This window comes from Ambystoma mexicanum, chromosome 5q (genome assembly GCF_040938575.1).
Source record: "Ambystoma mexicanum isolate Mex_15411 chromosome 5q, UKY_AmexF1_1, whole genome shotgun sequence".
NCBI lineage: Eukaryota > Metazoa > Chordata > Amphibia > Caudata > Ambystomatidae > Ambystoma > Ambystoma mexicanum.
In genome coordinates this window covers 939,962,968-939,989,044 of record NC_090933.1, presented here as the reverse complement: position 1 = coordinate 939,989,044, position 26,077 = coordinate 939,962,968, and the positions used below count along the sequence as shown (strand labels likewise).

Below are 26,077 nucleotides of genomic sequence, written 5' to 3'. Positions count from 1 at the left end.
CCTTGGCTATCGTGGCCCGCTACGACAGGGAACTCTGGTACAAGATAGCTCCCCTGCTGGATTTTCTGCCGGACGACAAGAGGGCGGAGGCCCTTGAGATCCTGCAGGAAGGTGAGGTGGCCTCGGACCACGCCATCACCGTGGCGACGGACATCGCCGACACTGGGTTCCGCCAGATGGACAACGGCGTTTGCCTTCGACGTCGCGGATGGCTCAAGGCTACGGACTTTCGGCAGGACGTCCAGACCAGGGTCCTGGACATGCCCTTCGACGGGAACAACCTGTTTGGGAAGACAGTGGACGATTCCCTTCAGGCCATCAAGGCGGATACTGAGACGGCCCGGGCCCTTGGAGTACTGCAGCAACGGCGGACGCCCTTTCGGAGCGGCGGAGGCAAGGGCGCCTCCAAAGGTTCCGGCGGCGGTTTCGCTTCCTACCGTCAAGCGGCCCGCTCGTCGTCGCAAGAGGCCTACAGAGGACGAGGCAAGTCTGGCGGACCCCGCCGTCGTCGCCAAGGAGGCCAAGGCGGCAAGGCCGCGTCCAAGCAGGATTGAACCGGCCGTGGGGTCGGGCCCCCACCGAAGCACCCCGGTGGGAGGCCGGCGGGCGGGCTTCGTCAGCGTGTGGGAGTCCATCTCCACCGACCGTTGGGTGCTGGACGCCCTGGCCCGGGGCCACGCGCTCGAGTTTCAAAGAAGGTGCCCGCGCGTCCCCCCCGTGGCCAGGAAAGAACTTCACGTCCCTCAACTTCTCCTGGAGGTAAAGGCGATGCTCAGAAAGGGCGCCATCGAACTCGTCCCAAAGAGGCTTCGGGGCTCCGGAGTCTACTCGCGTTACTTCCTCGTGAAGAAGAAGACGGGAGGATGGCGCCCCATCCTGGACCTGCGACGCCTGAACAAGTTCATCAAGGCGCAGAAGTTCCGGATGGTCACCCTCCAGCACGTCCTGGGTCAGCTGGAGGAAGGAGACTTCCTATCGTCGTTGGATTTGGAGGATGCCTACTTCCACATTCCCATCCTAAAGGGGCACCGAAAATTCCTCAGATTCGTGGTCCAAGGGCGTCATTACCAGTTCAAAGCCCTTCCCTTCGGACTGCGGTCGGCACCCAGGGTTTTCACCAAGTGCCTCGCACCGGTGGCGGCGCAGCTGCGCCGCGAGGGGATTCACGTCTACCCCTACCTGGACGACTGGCTCATCCGCGCCAAGACGAGGGAGCTCGCCGTGGTCCACACGGCAAGGACCGTCCAACTCCTCACGGACCTGGGATTCTCCGTGAACTACGCCAAATCCCACCTGGTGCCCGCGCAAGTCGCACTGTTTCTGGGAGCGAGGCTCGACACAGTGTCCCTTCTGGCCTCCCCGTCGGAGGAGAGGACCAGGACCATCCTGGGCAAGGTGCAACGGATGTTGGTGGCCGACGCGGCCAAGGTGAGGTCCGTCAAGTCCCTCCTCGGGATGATGTCTTCCTGCATCTACCTCATTCCCATGTGCAGGCTCCGGATGCGCCCGTTGCAAGAGTTCCTGGATGCGCGCTGGATCCAGACGACGGGCAGCTTCGAGGAAAGGATCAAGCTCGACGAGAGTTTCCGACGAGCGATACGGTGGTGGGGCACCCGCGCGCATCTGACGGCGGGCATGGACTTCCAGACCCCAGCCCACCAGGTGACTGTGACCACGGATGCCTCCCTAGAAGGGTGGGGAGCGCACACCGAAAATCTGCACGCAAGGGGACTCTGGCTCCCGACGGAGAAGTCCCTGCATATCAACGTCCTGGAGCTCCGTGCAGTGTTTTGGGCCCTCAGGTCCTTCCTTCCGTCCCTCAAGGGCAAGGTGGTGAGGATCTTCACCGACAACACCACCACCATGTTTTACATCAGGAAACAGGGCGGAACCAGGTCCCCAGCGCTGTCCAAGGAGGCGCAGGACCTGTGGCATTGGGCCGTCGCCCAAGGGATTCTTCTGGTGCCGTTTCATCTGGCAGGGATAAAAAACACCATCGCCGACTCACTCAGCAGGGAGCTGCGCTCGTGCCACGAGTGGGAACTACGGCAGGATCTGGTGGATCGCCTCTTCCGACGGTGGGGCACACCCCAGATCGACCTGTTCGCGACGGCGACGAACACCAAGTGCCGGAGGTTCGCCAGCAGGTTTCCCCAGACGAGGAGCATGGGCGATGCTTTCTCGTTCCCCTGGGAGGGCCTGTTCCTCTACGCGTTCCCTCCCTTGCCTCTGCTAATCCGGCTCGTCAACCAGCTCAAGAGGTCACGGTGCAGGATGATCCTCGTCGCACCTGCGTGGCCGAGGCAGATATGGTTCCCGGACCTTCTGGACTTGTCGGCGTCCCCGCCAATCAAGCTGCCGGCGGACGCGGATCTACTCTCCAGGGAAGGAGGCGCCATCCTCCACCACGACCCGAAGTCGCTGAACTTGCAGGCCTGGCTCCTGCAGCGCTAGAGTTTGGAGGATACGACATACCGGCCGATTGCAGAGAGGTTCTTGCAAAGGCCAGGGCGTCCTCGACTCTTAAATGCTACGGACACAAATGGAAGAGGTTTTCTGTCTGGTGCCACGCACAGAAGATTAACCCTCTACGGATTACGGCTCCCCAAGTGCTGCCGTACCTGCTGACGCTGGCCAAAGCTGGTCTGGCACACGCGTCCATCAAGATTCATCTTGCTGCGATCTCCCGATACACCAGAACCACGGGCCGGACGTCCTTGTGGTCTCATCGTCTGGTGAAAGAGTTCATGAAGGGACTGTTCAGATCGTTCCCGCCGGTGAAGGCTCCGGCCCCGGCGTGGGAGCTCAACGTGGTGCTGACCAAACTCATGGGACCTCCGTTCGAGCCTCTGCACTCGGCCCCGTTGAAGTTTCTATCGTGGAAAACAGCTTTTCTCGTGGCCATCACCTCCGCACGACGAGTGGGAGAGATCCAGGCCCTTTCCTGCAAGGCCCCGTACTTGACTTTCCACGACACGAGGGTAGTGCTCAGGACGCACCCCTCCTTCATGCCCAAGGTACCGTCGGACTTTCATCTCAACGAACCCTTGGTGTTACCTGTGTTCTTCCCGTCGCCTTCGTCGCCGGCTGAGAGGACTTTGCACTCGCTGGATGTAGCTAGAGCGCTGAAGTTCTACGTGGACCGCACGAAAGGTTTTCGGAAGACGTCACAACTCTTTGTGAACTTTGGACCTGTCAATCAGGGGAAGGCTCTCTCGAAGGCTTCCATCTCCAGATGGCTCTCCGGCTGTATCATGTACTGTCACCGGTTGGCAAACCGACCGCTGCCTGGCCGTCCGAGAGCCCATTCCACCAGAGCGATCGCAGCTACCACGGCGTTCCTATCTGGTGTGCCCCTGCTGGACATATGCAGGGCTGCTACGTGGAGGTCGACGCACACCTTCACGAAATTCTACTGCGTCGACCGGGATTCCAGGGAGGAGTCCAGGGTCGGCCAAGCAGTGCTGCGCAACCTGTTCGCCTGAGGTGAGCCTGGTGAGGAGGTAAGATGCTTAATGTTGAGTTGATGTGATGCTTAATGTTGAGCCTTTGCCACCTCCCGTGGTTGTGCATGTGTGTACTGCTATGTATTCTTTATTCATGAGCATGTGAATCCATGCCAGACCCCATGCTGGAGAAGGAACAAGTTACTTACCTGTAACTGTTGTTCTCCAGCATGGGTCTGGCATGGATTCACATGCGAACCCTCCCGCCTACCCCTCTGCGGCTCTTCACTTGGTCATACTGCCACTTCACGTGCTTCCAAATCTGAAGATGGCTGCCAGAGGCGGTGCTTAGGTAGAGGGCAGTCATTGGCTGTGGTCAGTATGACGCAGAGACCAGTGATTGGTTATTACTACGAAAGACAGATCAGAAACGAAACTGATACTGGTTTTTTCTTTACCGAGGATTCCCAGCCTGACGACGGGGAATATTCATGAGCATGTGAATCCATGCCAGACCCATGCTGGAGAACAACAGTTACAGGTAAGTAACTTGTTCCTTATGTATGGTCTAACATAAATGAATAAGTGTGTATATATACATTTCTTTGAGTAAAGAATTTTTATAAGACAAGTTATTAGCAAAGTGTTATTTTTGAATTACAGAATTGAACATATAGGAATCATTCACTAATTGGTTGTGTTCACAATATTTTTGGGTGTGCAGGGGACGGGAGAAATCCACAAGTGTGTGGTTATCTGTTGTCTATAGTATAGTTTATACAACCTAGTGTCGGGGTTGGTTTTCTCCCCGGCACCCCACTACTAAATTTATACTTTATCAAATTTTAAGGAATAAGAGGAGTGCACTGTGATAAATTGGCTAGAGATTTCAACCTAATATACTTGACAAGACTAAAGTATCAAAGAATACCAAGTATGTTGCATCTGGGTGTAAAATAAGTACTGTGTAGAAAAAGGCAGAGTCTGAGGATCACTCTAGTGAACCAGAGTGAGCGGTCTAGCTTCTTGTGGGAGTTGGTTGGCCCATATCAATATAACAAACCAGCACAGGAGTTCAAAAGGAACTCATCGGGGACGCTAAAGAACTGCCCTCTGAGGAGGAACTGTGGGAGCCGTGAACCGGGCGCGCAGACTAGAGCCAAAATGAAAGCCATGAACGGAGGAAGAGAACTTCGAACATGGTCCACGACTGAAGTACAAGGAGGGAAGTTGGCAGAGAAAGTCAATAAGATCCACAGCGCTTGTACGTGGTTAGTAGAATGGCACTAGGCTGCAGGTGACTGGGGAGTGTGGGTATACTGTCAATATACTACCACTGTACAGGAACAATTAACAAAGTCCCAGTAACACTGCGCCAATTGGTGCGAAGATTAGATTTCAATTAAAGCTTTAATTGAGTTCCGTATGATCTGTCAATTACGGGCATCTGTCATAGAATCACAATCAATAGAGCGAGCGTTGCCGTAATTGACAGATCATACGGAACTCAATTAAAGCTTTCATTGTTTTATTGGTTGTTAATCTTACAACCTTTAACATACATATGTGTGACATTCATTTCCAACTCAATCAGTTCATTAATGGAGCTGCACAACTCATCCTCATCTTTAGATTAAGGTAGTGTTGTGTGATAATGCTTACAGTGTATTCGAAGTCCTAATAAATAATTTTATGTATGTGTACATCTTCTGTCTAACTTGAAATATTGGAGTGCTCCCTGTGTGCGTCTCTCATTGTAGCCCTAGACCACTCTCACGCCCTCCTGAGTCTAATCATTACTGCTGTACCTTGACTGGATTTGGCTAGACATCGATGTGCTTCCTGTTCATTGTAATAGTTTCGCCTCTAAGAATCCATCCTCAAGGTTGATTCTGAAAATCCATTTTAGCAACCCTTTTGCTATCAAAATGCCCCAGAGTAGCACCTTGGCTGCATCCCAAAGTGTTTGTGGTGTTGTCTGCCAGTATCATTTATGGCCATGAAATCTGAGATAGTCCTGCATCTCTTCCTTATCTGCTTCTGTAACATTGCAGGCTTTGAAGTTTAACTATAAGTGGTGCATGATCAGAAATTGAACCCTGCCTCTTTAAACTCACTAGATTGTGAATTCGTGACTAGGATTGAATCATTTCTCGAGATGGTAAGGCGACAGGATGACTTGTAGTCTCACACCGTTAAGTGAGTCTCTCCGGGTACCTCTACCAAAAAACATTTCTTCCCCAGATTTTATAATGCCCTGGTAGATAGTGAAGGGAGCCACCATGTAGTACGCGATCTAGATAAAGTAGGATCTAGTACATCATTAGTCTTCCGCACCACCATTTGTTAGCTAATAAAAGGTGGGAGCTGGATCAATTAAAAGAATGAGGGATCTTCCATTTTGTACCCATAGGCTGACATATTACCCTCCAAGTGTCCCTCTACCATCAACCTCCTTGATTGCTTTATCTGTTTAAAAGTGGAGGTGCTCTTGTTCCAATATCAGTACCCCATTCTTCTTTCCTTTTGCCGTACTGAGTGTGGCCATTTTCTGTGTGCACTTCTGATAAGCGAGGATCTTATATGAAGGCGATGTTCGCTTGGCTTTTTGATAGGAAGAAAAGATCTTGGTTTTCTTAATTATGCTATTTATTCCATTAACCTTCCAAGTAGCAGTTGAATATTGTTTGTGTCATGAAATGAGTTGAGTCATCATATTGGCGCTTTCCTTCACCTCACAGGGCACAGTACAACATCAAATTTCTGTTAATCTTCCATCCTGAGAATTGTGATTTCCAGTTAGTTTGCTCTTCACAAACATATCTGGTGGGCACTTTAAGCATCCACTTTGTGTTTATGCATCGTTTTTAGCCTTCTTAGCTTTTCTGTCCTCTTCTCAAAGCATTTCATTGTCTGGAGCAGGTCTGGCTCCAGGATGGTTCTGAATTCCCAGGTGGAATCTGAGGGATACAGGAGTGAAGCCTCAAGAATAACATAGTTTTCAATGAATTACCTCCTTTTTGACCTCTGAACCTCTGAGGAGCAACGTATTTTCTCTAATACTTGGGGAGCTATGTCTTAAACATTAAATTTGACAGCCTTCCTTCAAAAAAGTACTTTTTTCTTTTGCGGGTTGCAACGCTTTCTATTTGACAGAAAAGCATTGGAAGCATATTACGATTAGTCTCTGTGGCTAATCGGCATCCGGGTGAGGTTGCAATGCTCTGTGTGCTCTGTCACTTTCAGTGATATCGCCTATATCTGACTGATGGGTCGTAGGTAGTAGTTTTAGTGCAAATTATTTTTTTGACTTGTTTCTCATATCCTCTGGTATTTCCATCACCGTGACTTTATTTCTGAGATCACTGGATTCATCATCGAACTGCTCGGTCGAGGAGCCATGTTCCGCTGACATAGGTGAGGGTATACATCTTTATTGGGCTTCGTCATCTTCTAGTCGAGAAATGCCTGATTCTGTCTCAACCAATCATGTGTTAATAGTACTTAGGTCTTCACAGAGATCCTTTGGCTCTGATTTAATAATTAGACCTCCCTGGCTATAGATTTCATCAGAGCATACATCTCTCTCGGAGTCGGATCCTTGTCTGTGGACTTATCTGACAGCTTGTAGTCTAAGTTCTGGGACCAGGTTTTGGTGTCTGTTGGCTTTCGTATTTGAGGTTGAGTGCCATAGATAAATGTAGGTTCTTATTGCTCTATGCACCCTTGAGTTGAGGTATGCAAACTATTAGTTGACTCAGTTTAAGGTCTTGGCCACGTCATGGGTACTATAGACCCTTTCCTTAAATTTGGGGTCACTAATCAAAAAGCAAGAACTTAAGGTGCAATCAAATCCCAGCACCGTCCGTTCTTTTATTCTGTGTGGTCTTGTGCCTGTCTATGTTGCATGCCCCATTTCTGTTGTTGATTTTATCTTTTGCAGTGTGTTCCAGCCGTTAAGGTAATTTTGTTTATAGTCCAAACTGCCTTATTTGCTTATGTTGATGAAATCTATTTATCTGGTTCAGAAAGTGTTCCTCGGAATTTAGGAAAGATGCCATTCTGCCTTTCACCAAATTCTCCTCAGTCAGTCTCCTGTTGCCTTTATTCTCTGGCCTGTCTGACCTCTTTCCTCTCTGATCGACCCTCCCAGGACCAACTGGGGTCTTTCCTATCATCTATCTTCCTCTCCACCTGTGGGGTTCCCCAGGGGTCTAACCTCTCACCCTGGCTTTTCAACCAATACCTGGCAACTCTCGCTCACTGCATTGCCATTTTCTGCTCAAATTTCCAGTGCTATGCTGATGACACTCAACCCATTTTCCGGCTGCCCTCCACCACCTCCTCTCCCTCTCTCATCTCTGACTGCCTAACTGCCATTCAAAATTGGTGTGCCGCCAATGATCTTTGTCTGAATGCCAGCAAGACGGAGATCCTCCTCATCGGCACACCATCTCCATCCTTTTCCCTCACTCTCTGGCCGGCCTCCCTTGGCCCTCCTCCTACCCCTACCTGCGAAGCTAAGAACCTTGGCGTCATCTTTGACTCCACACTTTCCTTCTCGGCCCATATCTCTGATGTCTCTAAAAAGTCAAACTTCCGACTGCACCTCCTCAGAGGTATTCTACCTTTCCTCTCCTTCCTCCAGAAGCTCATGGTATTCCAAGCTCTGGTTGTCTCTAGCTTGGACTATTGTAACAGCCTCTTTCTAAATCTACCTGCCTCTACTCTCCGCTCTCTACAACTTATCCAGAACAGGACTGTGAGACTTGCCCTTGGCCTCAAGCCCTGGGATCGTATCTCCCCAGCTTTGAAATCTCTCCATTGGCTCCCAGTGGATGCAAGGATTAAATTCAAAACCCTCTGCATTGTCCACAAGGCTTTCTGGGGCCTAGGTCCAAAATACCTTAAGCTATCCCTCCCCAAATACCTCCCCCCTCGAGCTCTTCACTCCTCTACCTCTAACTCCCTCAGGGTCAGTCGTTTTTCAAAGAAAAAAGCTCAGGGTAGATCTCTATCTTCGGCTGGGGCCTCCCTCTGGAACAGCCTCCCTGCCACTCTAAAACTTGAGGAGAACCATCTCCGGTTCCGGAAGCACCTCAAAACCTTCCTCTTTGCTTCTGCCTTCTCTCCCCTTCTCCCCTGCTGATCTGCTCTCTTGGCACTGTGCACCTGGCCACCCTCTGTCCCCTGGGCCCAGGTACCTGCTCACCCTGCCACCTTCCTGCACTGCCTCCTGGCCACCCCTTGCACTGGGGACTGTATCTGTACCCATACAGCCCGCACCCCGCCCCCCCCCCCCCATTTTTCTTCTTTTTCTGCACTTATTCAGACTTACCCAGTTTGCTGCCTTAAACACAGCACTTGCTGGCTGCACTACCAGTTTGCCTCAATTTTCTATTTATTTTATTTATCTGCGCTCCTCGGCTTCTGCTCTTTCCACTCTCCCCCTTCCATGCACTTTTTCCCTTTCCCATGCACTTGCGCGTTCTCAATGTCACTGGGCCTAGTAAGATCGTTTTTATGTTGTGCTGTGTTCTCCCTTGTTGCCCTCCCTTGCCTAGTCGCGCTCTGAAACACTTGTGTACGGGCGCAATACAAATAAAATATCATATCATATATCATTCTCCTCCACAGAGTTTGCAATGCGTTGCTGTATGTGTTCACAACGCCACTTTTGTGCCTAATCCAGTGTCCCCTCAAGAGACCTTCCTCAACCTGTATCTCTGGCATGAGAACTCAGTGCACCTCTAATCCTCTGTCTCTGCAGCGGGTTGTCTGGGCTCTCGGGCCCTTGTGGGTTATTTTACACCAATTTGTCTCCCTGCCATCTCCGGGCACTAGGTGCTTCCTCAGATCTGTCCTGTGCTTCTGGGCCCACCGTTATGCTGGTCTTCCATGGCACCCTCTGTTCATAGAGATCTACCATCTGGCACCACAGTGTGTGTGCCGCCACTCGCTAACCCTCTCCATCGCAGAGACACCTACTCCATTTACTCGCATATGCTATTGTGCTCTCAGGCTTTTCCTGCTTCATATGCCTCTTTGTTTCCGTTTGGCACTCTGGTTTCCATGTCGGCTCACAAGGTTCCATGGAAGTTCCTCCAGGCCTTGAGTGCTCACGCTGTATGCTGTGCTTCTGGAGTGTTGCCTCTGCCACACAGGGCGATTGGGGAGATGACTGTGTCCCTGCAAGGAAGAGGGTATTGTGGGAATGTTGGGTATAAATTATCCCCCGTTCACAGAGCTTGATGAGAGAGTGATTTCAGTCTCTACATATGGGCTACAATTGACACCAGTGACACAGTGCTTGTCCGCAGTGGCTGGTTAAATTCAGGCTGCATCTGGAGAGATTTCCAAAGCTGCTGAATATGTTGGCTGATAATTTCATTCAGAAAGAGTATTACAGAAGGTATGTAAATTCATCTTCTAAATGCAGCACAGTGTAGCGCAGGAAGCAAAATATGCTTTAGCCATTGACTAGTGAAGTTTGACTCTTGGCAAGTAAGAAACCGTGTGTAGTGTATATGTATTGTATTGAGGTGGCAATTGACTTTTTTGTGGCTGGCTAATAGCTTGCAACTTGAATTTTTCCCCTCTGGTGTAGTGTACAGATTATGAATATGCAAGAACTCCTTTGTTTGTCCCATTAATATTAAAATGCCTTTCTTGGAAACAGGGGAAAATGCTGAAAAGCTTTTGCAGTTCAAGCGTTGGTTCTGGTCCATAGTTGAGAAAATGAGTATGACAGAGCGGCAAGACCTAGTAAGTTTTTGAATAAAATTTAAATATACTAAATGAAAATGTCAATTTGTATGCATGTTTTCCAATGCCATTCTTTCAATGCTAATCTTTTTCTTACTGAAATGCATGAATTATTTTACCTGACAGTGATTGCTGAGGAATAGCTTACTTATTGAAATGCAACCCTTTTTGTGTGTTTACCCTTGGAAATAAAATGACTACGTAGACGGTCTTAAGTCCTATGCTGTGAGATCATTTAAGCATGATTAAGCAAATATTTAATTAAATATTTCGATTGAAACTGTTAGGTGACATTCTGGCAGCATAGGCTCTTACTAGGGCCTGTAAAATAATGTGGGCATGACAGGTTAATTGGGCATGGCAACGTGGACTCTGAGACTAAGTGGTGGATAGAATTTCAGACAGGGTAACCAGGCTACCATTTCTCCATCTGGCCAGGCCTTCTCATGACAAAGACCAACTGTCCGCGGTTGATAAAGGTGTCGCACTTTCAATAGTTCCTGAGGCCCGGTCGTCCGAAGACGATTCCGACCTCTATGCTCAGCCAAGACGCGTAGCGTCTACAACCGAGATTCGACGTCCTTCCTCCAATACAACCTCCGATTCTTGTACCACCTCTGAATCTCGACGCCAGGTGTCAAATCCCTCGGAGGCCCCAGAAATACTGGAAAACATTCCTCTAGTCATGGGAAGGGGGATAAACAGCATAAAAAGTCTTCTGAACACCATATTCATAAAGATAAACATAAGGCCCCTAAATCTATTGGAAAGTCCTAGGTCCCTGACCCTACCACTAAAAGTAAAGTCATTCCTCCCACTGCTCAGGATATGGGCATGGAGGAGGAATCAGAACACGTTATTCCTAGCTCCAGAGAATGGAATTCAGCTGATATCGATAGGGTCATGAGAAGGATGTCATTTATGGTGGACTTTTATGAGAAAGACTCTATTTACTTTCATAGCTATGCCAACACCCCGGCTACCTCTGCCCCTTCGGGGTCCAAAGACTCTCAGCCCCCTACTAAAAAACCTTGCTCTGATGCCCCGGCGCAGAGCTTGGTCACAGACCCTTTGGTGATCGAATCTTACCACCCTAATGTATATTGTGAGGAAACTGAACCACAATCGGTGGAAGACCAGACAGGGGTCTATTATTATGGGGATGACCAGGACCAAGAGGAAGATGAGGCTGACGCCTACAATCTCGACTCCCTGATTCCCAAAGACGCCCCGGTGCATGACTTGCCGATAGATAATCAACCTCTCCTCAATGTGGTACTAGCTAAAGCAGCAGCCCATTTTCATATTGACACGCAGGGGGTCTAACAAGATATGGATTTCGCTGAAGAGATCCTAGGAAACAGGAGAGCCATTACTCAGGCCATCCCTATATTAAAATACATCCAGCGTAGGATTGATCCCACGCTCGTAACCCCAAATCTCACTTGTGCGGTTAATCCGCGAGTAGAGAAACTATTCTGTGCCACACCCTCCGACACCCTGTACATTAGGGGGCAATTAAAACCGGATTCCCTGGTTGTAACACCAACCAGAAAGAGGGCAGGTACACAGCTTGCTTCTTCCGAAGCACCTCCTGATAAGGAGATCAAAAAACTATATGCTCTGGGTAGAAAGGTTGCCTCCACCTCCGCCTATCAGGCACGTATTGCCAACAGTCCCACTCTTTTGACAAGCTAGAATTGCCACCAGTGGGAACAAGTTGCTGCTTTAGTAGCTTCCGCACCCCAACCTATAAAGTGCCAGTTGGCTCAATTGGTAGCAGATGGAAATTCTGTATCAGGGTGCATACTAAAGGCAAACTTTGATGCAGCAGACAATGCTGGAAGGTTAATAGCCGAAGGCACAGTTATAAAGCGTCACGCTTGGCTGAGGCAGTCAGGGTTCAAACCTGAGACCCAAGCCACTCTTATAGACATGCCGGTAGAGCGGAACGTACTATTTGGCAAGGCGGTGGAGGAAGCCTTTGAAGACAGCTAAAGATGAGTATGAGACCCTAAAATCTCTCGGCCAACTTACAAATAAACCCTCAGGACAGAGGGGGAAACAATCATTTTCGTCGCTTTCGTGGCCAAAGCTCTCAGAGGGGTTCTAACTATTCTCAAAATCAGGGAACCTCATGGGGCAACAATCAGTTCCGATCATCACAGGGCTTTCCCAGAGGGCAGCGCAGGGGCCGCACTAGGGGTAGAGGCAGCCCCGCCAGAGGTGGTACACCACCCAGTAAGCAGTGACGTTCCGCTTCGGTTCCCCTCCCATGCTACCCCAGTAGGGGGGTGCATTTCCACCTTCACCCACGCATGGGTGGGGATCATTTCGGACAGATGGGTGCTGTCCACAGTGCCCGGAGGATATTATATAGAGTTACCCCCACGACCACCCTCCGCGACGGAAGGTACACTCGTTGGACCATCAGAAAATCCTCCTCGAGGAGATCGCCATTCTGCTTGCAAAGGACGCCATAGAAGTCATCCCGGTCAGCTAGGTAAACAAGGGTATTTATTCATCCTACTTCCTTGTGCCAAAAAAAATCGAACAAGTATGTTAAGCCACAGAAATTCTGCATGACTACACTACAAGAGGTAATCCCCCTGCTAAAAAAAGGGGATTACATAGCAACATTGGATATGAAAGATGCCCAATCTTCATATTTCAATGATCCCAGCGCACAGAAAATTCTTGCGTTTCAAAATAGACAACCAGCACTACCAGTACAAGGTGCTGTCCTTCGGAATGGCCTCGGCTCCAAGGGTATTCACCAAGATATTGGCAGTGGTGGGGGCGCACCTACACAGGGAGGCAATCCCAGTGAACCCTTACGTGGACGACTGGCTCATTACGGGGGAGTCCCCCCTAATTTGCAGACTCGACATCCAAAGAACAATCAACCTCCTCTTCCAATTGGGCTTCTCAATCCATGAGAAAAAAATCAAGTCTGGTGCCAAGCACCTCAAAACAGAACAGTTCTTAGGAGCTGTCCTAGAACCCCAAGAGGGGGCTGGCCTTTCCACCAGAGGAAAGAATTCAAAATATGTTGCTGCAGATTCCTCAATACCAGGCCGGTCGCCAAATAAGGGTGCGCAAAGCGATGTGTTTGCTAGGCATGATGGCATCTTGCATTTAACTGGTTCCCCACGCGCGCCTGCGGATGCGACCCATGCAGCAATGGTTGGCGAAACAGTGGTCTCAAGTAAGTGAGACAGTGGGACGATCTAGTGGTTGTTTCGCCAAAACTAGTACAGAGTCTTCGCTGGTGGACAAGAGAGAATCTTACAAAGGGGAAACCCTTCTACGATCCAAAGATGCAGATCGTTGTCACAACACACGCCTCCCTGGCAGGGTGGGGAGCCCACTACCTTCACCATACAGCCCAGGGTCTCTGGTCTCACAAAGTGGTTCAGAACCACATCAATCTGCTAGAACTTCTGGCAGTCTTCAGAACGCTTCGGGCATTCAAACCCCCTCCTATCAAACCAGTCAGTGCAGATCCTAACAGAAAGAACTGCAATATTTTACTTAAACAAACAAGGGGGCACTTGTTCACCCAATCTGTCCAAGCTTGCCCAGAAAATTTTGAAATGGGCACTCAAACGGAAGATTTACCTGTCATCCCAACATGTTCCATGGGAACTCAACTCGCTAGCAAATGCTCTGAGCAGAGATCCCCTCCCAGAAGAACACGAGTAGCAACTACACAAAGAGGTTGTAGGAGACCTCTTCTCTCAGTGGGGTTTCCCCACTATAGACCTATTCTCCACAAGCGAAAACAGGCAATGCCCAGACTTCGCATCCAGGTTCCCCTAGCCAGGCTCCAAGGGGAACGCCCTATGGATGAATATGTCGGGGATGTTTGCCTATGCTTTTCCACCAACCCCTCAAATGAGGATGGTGGTGAACAAGATCCACAGGGAACCGATGATGCTCATCCTGGTTGCTCCTATGTGGGCGAGACAACCATGGTGTACAACCCACTCTCCCAGCACAAGGAGTTAACAGTGCATCCTCAGCCCAACTCGATGAACTTGGCAGCATGGCTCCTGAAGTCCTAGAGTTCGGACATCTCAATTTACCCCAGAAATGTATGGATATCTTGAGAGTCAAGAAAACCTAACACGAGGCACTGTTACTATGACAAAGGGAAACGATTGACTGAGAAATGTATATGTCGAAGATCAGCATCACAAATGTTTGTATTGCCTGCATCCCGACCACGATGAAGGATGTGAGATTTGCTGTGGTTTTTCAAAGAAGACGAAAAGGTACCGGTACAGCATTAGCAGTGTGGCTCAAATTGTGGAAGGCCTCTGACACTGCCTCTGGGTACGGTCATGCCTCATCCAGGACCACCCGTCCTATGAGTGAACTCCCTCAGAGAAGAGGTCGAGGTCCTTTGAGTACACCCTGTCCCCGGGGGTCCAAAAGAAGTCCAAGCTCCATGCTATGGATCCCACTCGGTTCTCTGTGGCCGCAGGTCCCAGTTCGGGAAGGACACAATCACTGTTGCATCTACATCCACGGCGAGTCTGCCAGTGAGGGGCTGTAAAGACTGGAGAGGGTATCTGTACTTCTGCCCGCTATTTGGTACGGTAAAGGCACAGAACAATTTGGTACGGTAAAGGCACAGAACACACCAGCAAGGCTCTCAATTCTGATGAGCAGCCAGGCATAAGCTTTTAGGAGGTGATGCAGGCAGGTTCTTTGTTTCCCCAAAGCCCTCACAAAGGAATGTCCACACACTGTTGGGTGATAAACAGCTTCTTTATATAAAATAGGGTTGCTACCTCTACCATATATGTTCATATAAATAACACTTTGTACTTGGAATACTTACTCAAAGAACGGTAAATATATACACTCTGTGGTACCACACATTACTTGAATCCAGCCAGTGATAGATGCACTAACTGCAGACCGTTTTAAATAGGCTGGTGGATTCTTAAGTGAGGTGTACCAGCATCGAATAGAGAAGAAAGGCAGATTAGTGGTGAACAGTGGCAGAATACTATGGCAGGGCCTGGGTGTCCCAAAAATGGAGGACACTCGGAGCCACTGCCAAGTCAGCATGTAACTGCCACCAGCCCAGACCCTGCTCTGTGGACAACACACAGGTGCCCAAAAACACACATAAGGGGTGCTAGGTTGTACCGGCGCCTATGGGTGTATCATAAGGCTATCCCTTGGGTGTTGGTCACCAAAAAGTAAAATTAAGAGCTGCACTGCCAGAGGTCAGTGGAAGAAAACATAAGGAAAACACACAGAGAATTGGTAGGACAACGACAAGTAGGACCTGTCCCTCCATAAGGCATTTCCAGCATCACAGTGGCGCTCCCTCCAAGAGGAAGTCCTTATCCCCTCCTGAAGCTTTGTTTAACGTCTTTGGACAAGCCTGCAAAGGAGAGGTTTTCGGGTGGCTCCTCCGGTGGCTCCTTCCGTCCACTTCATTGATGACCACAACCTTGTCGGCCGTCTCGATTCCGTCAAGCTTCATTATCCACCTTGTTGACAACGCTAACGACAACCATCACAATTTTGTCAAAATGGGGCATAGCACCGAAGGTGGTCTCTATGATCACAATGACAGCAACCCCATGAGTGACCTTGCCACCCCGGTGTACAGTTGCTGTGGCAGCGCCAACGACATCCGCTGACGCCCTGGTGATGTGGGCGGTCCTGTCGTCAGCACACTCCCGAAGGATTCTGAGAAGGAAAAGGAGCGATTTACACCCACGGAACCCCCTCCCAGACATGGGGGAGCGAGGCTAAAGGAGGCATCAAGGGAGCCGGTGCACATCTACACGAGCTCTAGAGACAACTTGCATGAGGACTACTACTCTGTTGGTTTGAGATGTTTGCAGCTGCAGTAAAGCACCCAAGGGTGCCATATTTGTCATAATCGCCCCAGTCTTCTTTTTTTGTCATTTCTTTGTGGAAAGTTCCTTCTTGAGATTTACTCTGTGCGCCAAACTAAGTTTGGCCCCTTTGTTCGTCTTGTCTTTGCGGGATTCACGAGTGAAGCCCGCCTCTGGCTCCAGGGTATTTGGCGGGGACAGATAACGAGAGCGGTGCCCGAAACTCCCTGTGCTTAGTCTCCTAGAAGACAGCAATGCACTCCTAGGTGATTGGCCGGCTGGCTATCCAGCAAGGACAGCCACCCTGCAGTGTGACTGACAGCTAGGCTGGAATGAATGGGAGAAGCCTGCTTAAAAGGCAAGGATTTTTGGCTTGGAAGGCAGAGTCGACCACTGGACGAAGGAATCCAAAGAACTTGAAGAGGACGCCTGCTGCAATTCCTGGACCATTGGTTTGTCCGGTGAAGCCCTGCTGCTGTGCTGAAACTCCAATTTCTTTTAGACTGGAGAAACCCTGCAAGGACTACTTCTCCCCTTGAGTTGATGGGACCAATCAACTCCAAAGTAAGCCACCTGGACATCCTCTTGGAGCTGGTTGAAATTCCACTGCAGTTGCTGCTGGAACCGAATAGCCAGGGAGAGGAACACCAGATTGTGTGCGTTGCTTTTAAGTTGGCCAAGAGCTCCAGGAAGATCCTCTGGACTGCCAGGAAGCAGGACTGACCAGAACTGAGCCACCTCAACAGAGTGCTGGACCCCAGATGCAAGGAAAGCCCATCTTGACAGCCAAGAGTCTGCAGTGTTGCTATTTGTTTAGATGCGAGGAGCTGAAACCGCAAAGTGCCACTGAATAGAAGTTGGTCCTTTTCTGTCGCTGACCGTCCCGTTGCAGTGCAGTAGTCCTCCAGACGTCCTCCCTATTGTCCCGACAACTGAGGCCCAGGAACACGAGATCTGCAGAGCTGCACAGGAACAGAAGCCAGCCAAAGCCCGTTTCTTCTAACCAAAGGTACTATACAGTCTAAGAACTTACCTCTTGTTGTGTAACTGCACTTGTTCTCTGTTGGTGAGACTCGTCTTGGTTGCTCTGTAGAGTTGCTGTCAACTTCTTTACTTCACAAGCCTAATCAGCTCGTGGTCCTGCTTTGATTTCTTCTTTTCGACAAAGACTTTTAAAACATTGTGCAAGACTTTTACCTACCTGCAAGAAGTGCTTCAGCTCACCTAGACTTTTACCCAATTGACTTTGGCCTAGCCTGGCTCCTTGAATGACTCTTCTTCCCTCTGACATTGTGTTTGGTCTTCCTTACAGGAAGGGGTTACCAAAAGCACTTGCCTGCTTCAGAATATTTGCGTGATCTCTTGTTTTGTTCTAATATCCTTTTTCTTTGACATACTCTGATTCTGATTCTAAATGCAAACACTGGTATATTAATGTCCTCAGTGTCCTAGTTACTAAAGTCACCTGAGGGTGTAGGAGGTGTCTGTGTGCCATCCCAAAAGGGTACTTACTGATTTAGAAATATTAAGAGTATGTATTTTGGAGTGTATTTGCGTTTTTCTATTATATTGCTCCCTTCTGAAGAATGCTTACTCAAACTGTTAAATTAATAATTGTTTAATCAAGAAACCTTGCGTGTAAGTGTTTATTTGAATACTAGTCACTGTGCAACTCCCTTACAGCTCACATTGACCCCTCTTGAGATAAGCCTGGCTGCTCAACACGCTACCAGCCTATGTAGTACAGACTTATACCAAAGGTTGGGTTCCTATTGCCAGGAGGTCAGGGTTGTTGTAGTGCACCCAAAGGGTACCACATACAATCTTGCCTAACACGCAGATTCCTCATCGACCCTCCCATCCATCCCCGCTCAGAAAGTTCTGTGGGGTGCCGCTTCTGTCCAAACGAGAAGAGATTTGTTGATGGCTCTTGGATGACTACTTCAGTCTCATTCTTTTAAAAATACATTTTAAAAAAAAGAGAAAAACAATTTTTTCAATCATTGTTGTGGGGATCACCCTGTTGAGATGTATCTTTGGTTAAAGTTTGTACCGGCTGATTAGCCTCCCCTTGGAGTTTTTCCTTCTGCAGCATTCAAACGCAGAGGGGCGGGGGGGAACTGAAGCATGGGGCGTAGTGACGTGCTCTATATATGATGCCTGACGTCACTTCTGGAGTTGACGATTGAGAGTCGGAAAAGATGGATCGACGGCTGAGTCGAGATCCACTATGCCCCTATCGAAAAAGTTTCCGAACTGCAGAGCTGGATGATGGATATCCATCAAGATGAGGAATCTGCGGGAGAAGAATCCATAGAAAGATAATTACGGTGAGTAATTCCTCTTTCTCAATGGCAGCCAACTCCAAGTGCCAGATCTTCACCAGCAGTTTGCTCAGTCGAGGAACCTAGTTGATGCCTTCTCGTTCCCATGGGAGGGGCTCTTCCTGTACGCTTTCCCTCTGATCCCGTTCCTACTACATATGTGCAACATGCTCGACGTTGTCATTGCAGGATTATCCTCATCGTTCCAGCGTTGTCACGGCAGATCTGGTAGCCAGACCCACTTCGTCTGTCAGTGGCACCGTCCATCCGGCTGCCTCCACTTCCTGACCACCTCGCCAGAAAGTGCGGATCGATACTGCATCACGTCAAACCATTGCTGAGCCTCACGGCCTGGCTCTTGCAGCCCTAGAGTTTGGGCATTACCCTCTGGTGCTGGAATGCAAGAAAATCCTTGCTCGGGCCAGGGCTTTGGCTACGCGTCTTGTTACAGCCACAAATGTAAGCAGTTCACAATGTAATGCATGACTCAAAAGATTGTGCCTCTGTGAATCACAGCTCCTTCCATACCTGCTTTCACTGGCCAAGGCTGGTCTGGCTAACGCCTCTATCAAGTTGCACCTGGCGGCCCTATCGAGGTATACACAGATGCCGGGCAGGCCCTCTCTGTGGTCACACAGGCTAGTCAAGGAATTCCTGAAGGGCCTCTTCTGGACTTTTCCACTGGTGAAGGCTCCTGTGCCGGTTTGGGAGCTCAACGTTGTGCTAACTAAGCTGATGGGGCCTCCTTTCGAACCTTTTCATCTGGCTCCGTTGATGTTCCTCTCATGGAAGACTGCTTTCCTTGTGGCCATCGCCTCAGCCTAGCGGGTCAGGTAGATTCAGGCCCCCTCTGCTGCAAGCAACCATATTTGTCTTTCCATGCTGCGAGGCTGGTGCTATGGACCCATCCCACCTTTTTGCCAAAAGTGCCTTCTGAATTCCATCTCAAAAAGCCTTTTGGTCGACCGGTCTTCTTCCTGAATCCTGCGTCGCCTGCTGAGAGGGCCTTGCATTCGCTGGACGTTGCTCATGCCTTGAAGATTTATGTGGTGCGCAAGAAGAATTTTCAGAAGACTTCACAATTGTTCGTCAAGTTTGGACCTTTGAATCATGGGAAGGCCTCGTCTAAGGTTTCCATCTCCAGGTGGTTCTCCAACTGCATCATGCACTGTCAACGTCTGGCCAACAGACCTCTGCCAGGCCAGCCGAGAACCCATTCCACCAGGGCCATCGCAGAAACTACAGCATTTCTCTCTGGTGTGCCCCTGCTCGACATTTGCAGGGCTGCTTTGTGGAGGTCCAAACACACCGTGACGAGATTCTACTGCATTTACAGGGATTCCAGGGAGGATTTCGGGGTCGGCCAAGCGGTCTCACGCAACCTGTTTGCTAGAGGGGGAGTCTGTTCCAGGGTTAAGTGTATTGTTTCTGATGAACCTTGCCACCTTCTGAGGGTGTGTATTTGTACTGCTGTCTAATCGTATTCATGAGCATGCTGTTCTCCAGCATAGGTCTGGCGTAGATTCACATGCGAACACTCCCTCCTTCCCCTCTGTGGCTCTTCTTGGTTCATACTGCCACTTTACGTGCTGCACCAAACCTGAAGATGGTCCCATGGGGTGGAACTTAGGGAGACAGCTGTCATTGGATGCGAGCTGTAAGACCCAAAGGACCGTGAATGGTTTGGAGTTGAAAAGCAGTTATCAGGCTAAAGCGAGAACTCCTTTTTTTCACTGAGGATTCCCAGCCTGACGGCGGGGAATATTCATGAGCATGTGAATCCATGCTAGACCCATGCTGGAGAACAGGAGTTACAGGTAAGTAACTTGTTCCCTATTCTTTCTTATTTGTGTGCTGGGGAGTTTGCAATAACCCCATATTTCTGCACCATAAGTAGCAACTGGTATAGCTTGTACTTGTATATTCTAGCGCATTTGTAAAGATGGATCTCTAGAGTCTGGTCTGATGGACAGATTTTAGGAGGCCACCCTAGGTATGATGAACAGGGAGCTCTGAGAGGTTAGCCAAACCCCAATCAAGCTACATTTATAAGAAGTCAAGGCTTGGTCCCAGGAGAGTGTGAGTGGGGTCAGGGGCCCTCAGTGAGTCCACAAAGGAAAGCACCCAATAATTCAATTTAGACAGTTATTAAATTGCAGTTATTTAGACCTTCAGAACACACTGAAAAATGAAACTAACAGTGTTATCACAAACTTCTGATGCTTGTGAATCTGCTTAGAATCACATGCTGTGCATATAGTCGGACATCTAGTGGGAACCGGAGAGTATTGCACCTTGTCTTTCGAAAATCGAAAGGGGATGTCGACATTGGCGTGCCTGTAACACTATCCCTAACGTGTAGAGGTCCCTCAGATTGATTTCTTCCACCCAGCTAGCTGGTCGCCTTATGCGGAAATCTTACAAATTGCAAAATTATATTCTTTCCTGACCTCCGGTAGTGTATAGATTATTCGTCCCCTCTTCGACGATTACTTCTCAACCACCGCCGAAGACAGCGGAAGAGCAGATTTCGACGGCAGGTGCTCCGGTGGACCGCGTGGCTGAGGCTTCTGGCCGGCCTATACAGTAGGTAGAGTGGGGTTTGTGGGGTCTCTTTCTTTCTCAAGAATGTTTTTCCTTCTCCCCTCTCTTTGCCCCTTTGGTTTTGCCGTCGCTTTAACACACCTGAGCTATGGACAGGAAACCATTTAAATGTTGCCCTTCCTGTAAGGGCAAGTACCCCTGGAAGGACACGCACCGGTGTTGCAATAAGTGTCTTCCTCGCGATCACCAAGAGGTGTCCTGTCGGGCTTGTCAGCTCTTGCGTCCTAAGACGATCAAGGAGCGTTGAGTTAAGCTGTGGGAGGCCGACACCATTATGCAGGCCGAAGGTAGCTCCCCCATCGCCACAGGCGCTGAGATTGATGAGGAGGTAAGCGGTGGCCGTGGTTCTGATATAGATACCATCGACCTCTCATCAGAGCGATCGCGCTCCGAACTGTCCGTCCCGGGCCCCACCAGGCAGAACAATAGCTCTGCTATGGGGAATGTACACCCCGGTGACAGGGATGCACCCGCTACTCATAGAAGCAAGCACACAACCCCCAGTCCTGTCTTGACGGATCCGTTGAAACAGTCTAGGGCGCTAACGGGTACGTCGAGCTCCTCGATGGCACCTGCCAATCCGCACGGTCGGCAGCCCTCCCTGCAACCTGTACAAGAGGGCGGAGTGACCTCTGACGGGCCCATAGGATCAGAGCTCCCCCTCGAGTACTTTAGGACGAGATAGCTGCACCTTTAGGTGGATGGGGTGCGGAATTCTCTTACTCCAACACCAATCAAAAAGGACAACTCAATGGTTTGGCAAAGGGAAGTTTGTTTAATGACGAGTACAAAAAAACGGGGAAACGTGGAAATCAACAGTGATGCGATCGCCCGTCTCGCTTCAACTTCCACAATCTTCATTCGAACAGCAATAATTATAGTCAAAATTCATCATCATTGACGTGTAACACTCAAAAGTTTGTCATTCAATTCTATTGGTTGGAAAAGGTAACTTAAGTTTAGGTGCTATATCTGTATATGGTAACCGAGTGTGAGGATTAGATAACTCTTATCGGGTGGGCTTCCACGCCCATCCCTCTACATCACTCGTGCCAGACGTCACTATAAAGTACGATGTCTCATTGGTTCTACTCGCTATAGGACCCTAGATTATTTGGTCCATTGTGATTGGGTTGGTTACAGCCCTAGGCATAAATCTCCACTTTAATTAGCAGCATGCAGAATGGTCACCCAGATGCGGTATGCCCCAAGATTCACCCTGCCTCCCTTCCATCAATCAGTACTTTAGGGCTATGTGTCAATTAGTTGGCTGAGGATGGCCTTGAAACTGTAGCTTCTTATCAGGAAAAGTTATGGCATCCTCTGGTTTTGGGTGACATCAGACATTGGTACCTCTCCGCGTCTGGCTGGTCACGTGTTAGTACACTGTGAATCTGCTTTATATTCCTTCTATTTGCGTATTTGATTCTCCCTTCGGCCTCGCCACCTGCCTGGGCCTCCATATCGCGACCTTCACAGGGCAGGCTGCTATGCTCTTAAGTTTCGATTCTTCGAAGTTGCCGCTCTCCTCCCTTCCTTGGGTTGACCTCGGAATTCCCAGGCATGAGCTGCTTCTTGCTAAATTTCGATTCCGCTCTTAGGTCTGACTTTGTGCTTGTATACGAATCCTGGCCTGTTTGACCCCTAGCAGTCTGGGTTAATACTGCTTTTGTATAAAGTGGATTTGCACTTATATAATGTGCTTAATTGAGGTCGATATATAGTTGGCGCTTGCCGCTCTACTCTCCTACTAAGCATAGCAAGCAGTACTGTTTCCTTAGCTTCTTGCGTTCCAAGCATATGTACAGGTGTTAGCTGGCTGAATACTTTCATCCCGTTTTACAACTACGTTTCTTTACATTTCTACATCGCCTCTTCTTCTAAATCCATTACATCTTTATTTATAACATTTTGTGTTCGCGTGTCATCTTTTGGTTGTCGTTTCGTTCATCTGCCAGTCTGTCCGGGCCCTTGTGTCGTCACCATTCGCCTTCACTTTAAGGCCCTTTGAGTTTCTTCGGGGACAGTCTGCAAGTAGTCTTCAATTCGTGTCAGCTGCTGGTATGGTTGTCTCAATGGGTAACTTACTGCCCATGGTTGTCTGATAATTGGCTCTTCAACAGGTATTGCTCTTCTGATGGGCACTGGGCACAGCCCTAGTGCGGCTCTCTGCTGGTTTATTTGCTCATCATATGTCACATATCTCGGTGTGTACGTTCCTGGTACTTCAATATGGGTGGCTGGAGTGCAGGCCATATCTGGGACCTCCTACAAACCGTGTAAGCGGCATGCGTCCGGGCACTCTACAGATAAGGGTGCCGGCACCAAAAATCACAAGGCCGTCGAGACGCCTCCTAAAAGCGCGCCGATGCATAAAGTTGCGGCTACGTCAAAATCTACTGCGAAGCCGCTTGCACAGCCTAAACCCCTCCCAGAGACACCGAACATCCGCGAAAGTCTTGCAAAGATTGTTTTCGGCTGCCAGTAAATCCAAGGACAAGTCGAAAGACACGTCCACACGCCGGGAGACACAGGATGACTATTCTGAGAGGCTCCAGCCCTTACCCAAAACTCTCTCAGAAAAATATCGGCGTTCTAGGCAGGTAGATCCCCAGGAAGAGCCCTTTCCGCTCTAGACCCGTCTGACTCCTCTTTGTGGACCAGGGACAAATTTGAAGAATGTATGAATAGGCTTGCAAAATGAGTGGACTTCTCTGAGAGGTTCACACCTAAAAGGCCTAGTGAAGAAGACCTTAACCCCTCAGTGGCCAAATTCCAGAGAACCTCTGGCCCACTTCATGAAGAGGTCTTTGACCTAACAGATCAGGAGGAGGCTCCTCATGACCCCTATTTACAGGAGGATGATCGCTTTGTGGATCCCACTGACCAGGCCCCAGATTCGGTGGGGGATGATCCCCTGGTGGACAACCCTCCATGGCTGTCACGTATTCCTACCACAGATCCTGACACCATATGTATGGATCCTCTCTCCTCCCCACCTCTGTCTCGGGCATCTCCTATAGATGACTAGATGGCGTTTAACGCCATTCTGAAAAATGCAGCGGAACATTTCCAAATAGCCACACAAGAGGCGGTGCAAGACTCAGATTTCATGGAGGATATTTTAAAGGAGAAGCCTCTTGCCAGCCACTCTATTCCTTTACTTGACTCCATTAAAAGGCGCAGCGCCCCTTCCTTACTAACACATTCGCAAACCAGGTTTGTGGACCTTCATGTGGAGAAACATTTTTGCCCCTCCCCCACTAACCCTCTCTATATTCGGTGACATGCCACCCCAGACTCTCTCGTGGTCACTACAACAAGGAAGAGGGCAGGGGTGCCCTTGTCCACAGGTGAAGCACCGCCGGACAAGGAATGCAAAAAGGTGTATGCCCTAGGGAAGCTAATCACTACTGCAGCAGCATATTCCACCTGCATTGCCAACAATACCACACTGTTGGCCAGCTACTCTGCTATTCAATGGAACCTGCTACAGGAGGACCTGCAGGAGGTCCCAGAACAGGGCGTTCTCACTTGCTTAATATTGTATCAGAGGGTAAGTAAGTAAACCATAACATCCTTATAAACACCTTAGATGTTGTGGAGACTGCACGGAGAACCCTGGACCTGGGTACCCTTTTGAAACAACACACCTGGTTAAAGAACTCTGGGTTCAAACCGGAAACACAAGCGTCTCATCAACAAACCGGTCGAGGATTCTAACCTGTTTGGCAAGGCTGTAGCTGAGGTGTTTGAAACTGCCAAGAAAGAACACAAGACTTTGAAATCTTTGAATGAAATCACTCAAAGGCCCTTTCAACAGAGGGGGAAGTTCTCACTGCTCCTTTCATGGACAGTCCTATTCTCGTTCCCCACATTATCAATATGGTACAGGCAACACATGGTCCTCAAGACAAGGGTCTGCTGCCTCAAATCAGTATCCCCTAGAGGACAACGCCATGGAAAAGGAAGGGATCACAATGCCACCCCTAGAGGCTCCCCAGCCTCCAGTCAGAAATGACTCTCAGATCCAGGTCCCCTCCCATGCCTCCCCAGTCGGGGGACGTATAACATCATTCTTACATGCATGGGAGGGATTTACCACTGTTAGGCAGAAACCTGTGCAGTTCCCTTAGGGACCACTGCAAAAGGTTTAGGACTACAGGTGTTGGCAGCAAACCCAATTGGTAGCAGTCTGTACCACCCAGATTTACCTGGTAGCTGTGGCTGAGCAGCCAGAACTCTCTCAAGAAGATTTAGACAGTATATAGAGTATACAAAATAGGTACAGAGATACAGTAGCACAAGCAAACACTGACCAGAGCTTTGGTATAAAAATATATAATTATTTATTAAAAAACACACTTGTAAAATACACTAACATTAATATGGCAAGCAAGTTCGAACACAGTCACTATCAATATATATACCTCCCTGATTACTTATTGAACAAGTCTTAGTTAAAACACCACTTATTTGCAGACAGAGATGAGCGCTTAACCTAAAATGGCACTCCAACAAGTTAGTTAAAAAGGGAGGGAAAATGTAGAATTAGGGCAGCACAATACCAACACTTTTAAAAGAACCACAGCAAGTCAGAAAAAGGCAGAGTCTACTGTTTGAGCAAGAAAGTTCATAGGCCAGGCCCACTCTTGGAGAGAGCAAGGCGGAATGTGTCCAAGATCACACAGTTGAATAATACTTTAAAAAGTCTTTGCAGATAGTTAAAAAAGGGTTGGATCAGTTCAGAAAATGTTAGTTAGCAGGTCCCAGGTCACCCCAGAATAGAGAGTCAAGGGTTTACGAGACACCTTGAACAGTCAGTTGCAAGGGAGACCATGCGGGACACAGTACCTGAAATGGTGAGAAAGCTCCAGCGGGTGCAAGTCGGTGCTTCGTCCAGGGGAAGAGAAGATCTCGACGTGGAGGAAAGCTGGAGGTCGTTGCACTGCCAGGGAAGAAACCAGCCGCGGAGTTTCCCAGTTAAAAGGTACTACCCTTTTATATGCGGTAGTGGTGAAGCGTGGCTATCCGGCCGCCGGGGTGCTTGGCGCGGGCAATTCGACCACGA

The 26,077-nt window shown here is 49.2% G+C and overlaps 1 protein-coding gene across 9 annotated transcripts in view; it reads left to right on the top strand.

Moving 5' to 3' along the window:
• UBR5 (ubiquitin protein ligase E3 component n-recognin 5) overlaps positions 1–26,077 on the top strand; it is a 2,447,509-nt gene that overhangs the window by 2,394,396 nt on the left and 27,036 nt on the right. For all 9 annotated transcript variants that reach the window (XM_069621460.1, XM_069621458.1, XM_069621459.1 and 6 more), the window contains one exon: positions 10,126–10,211. In XM_069621460.1, the coding sequence (XP_069477561.1) occupies positions 10,126–10,211 (86 nt within the window). The remainder of the gene's footprint in view (positions 1–10,125; positions 10,212–26,077) is intronic.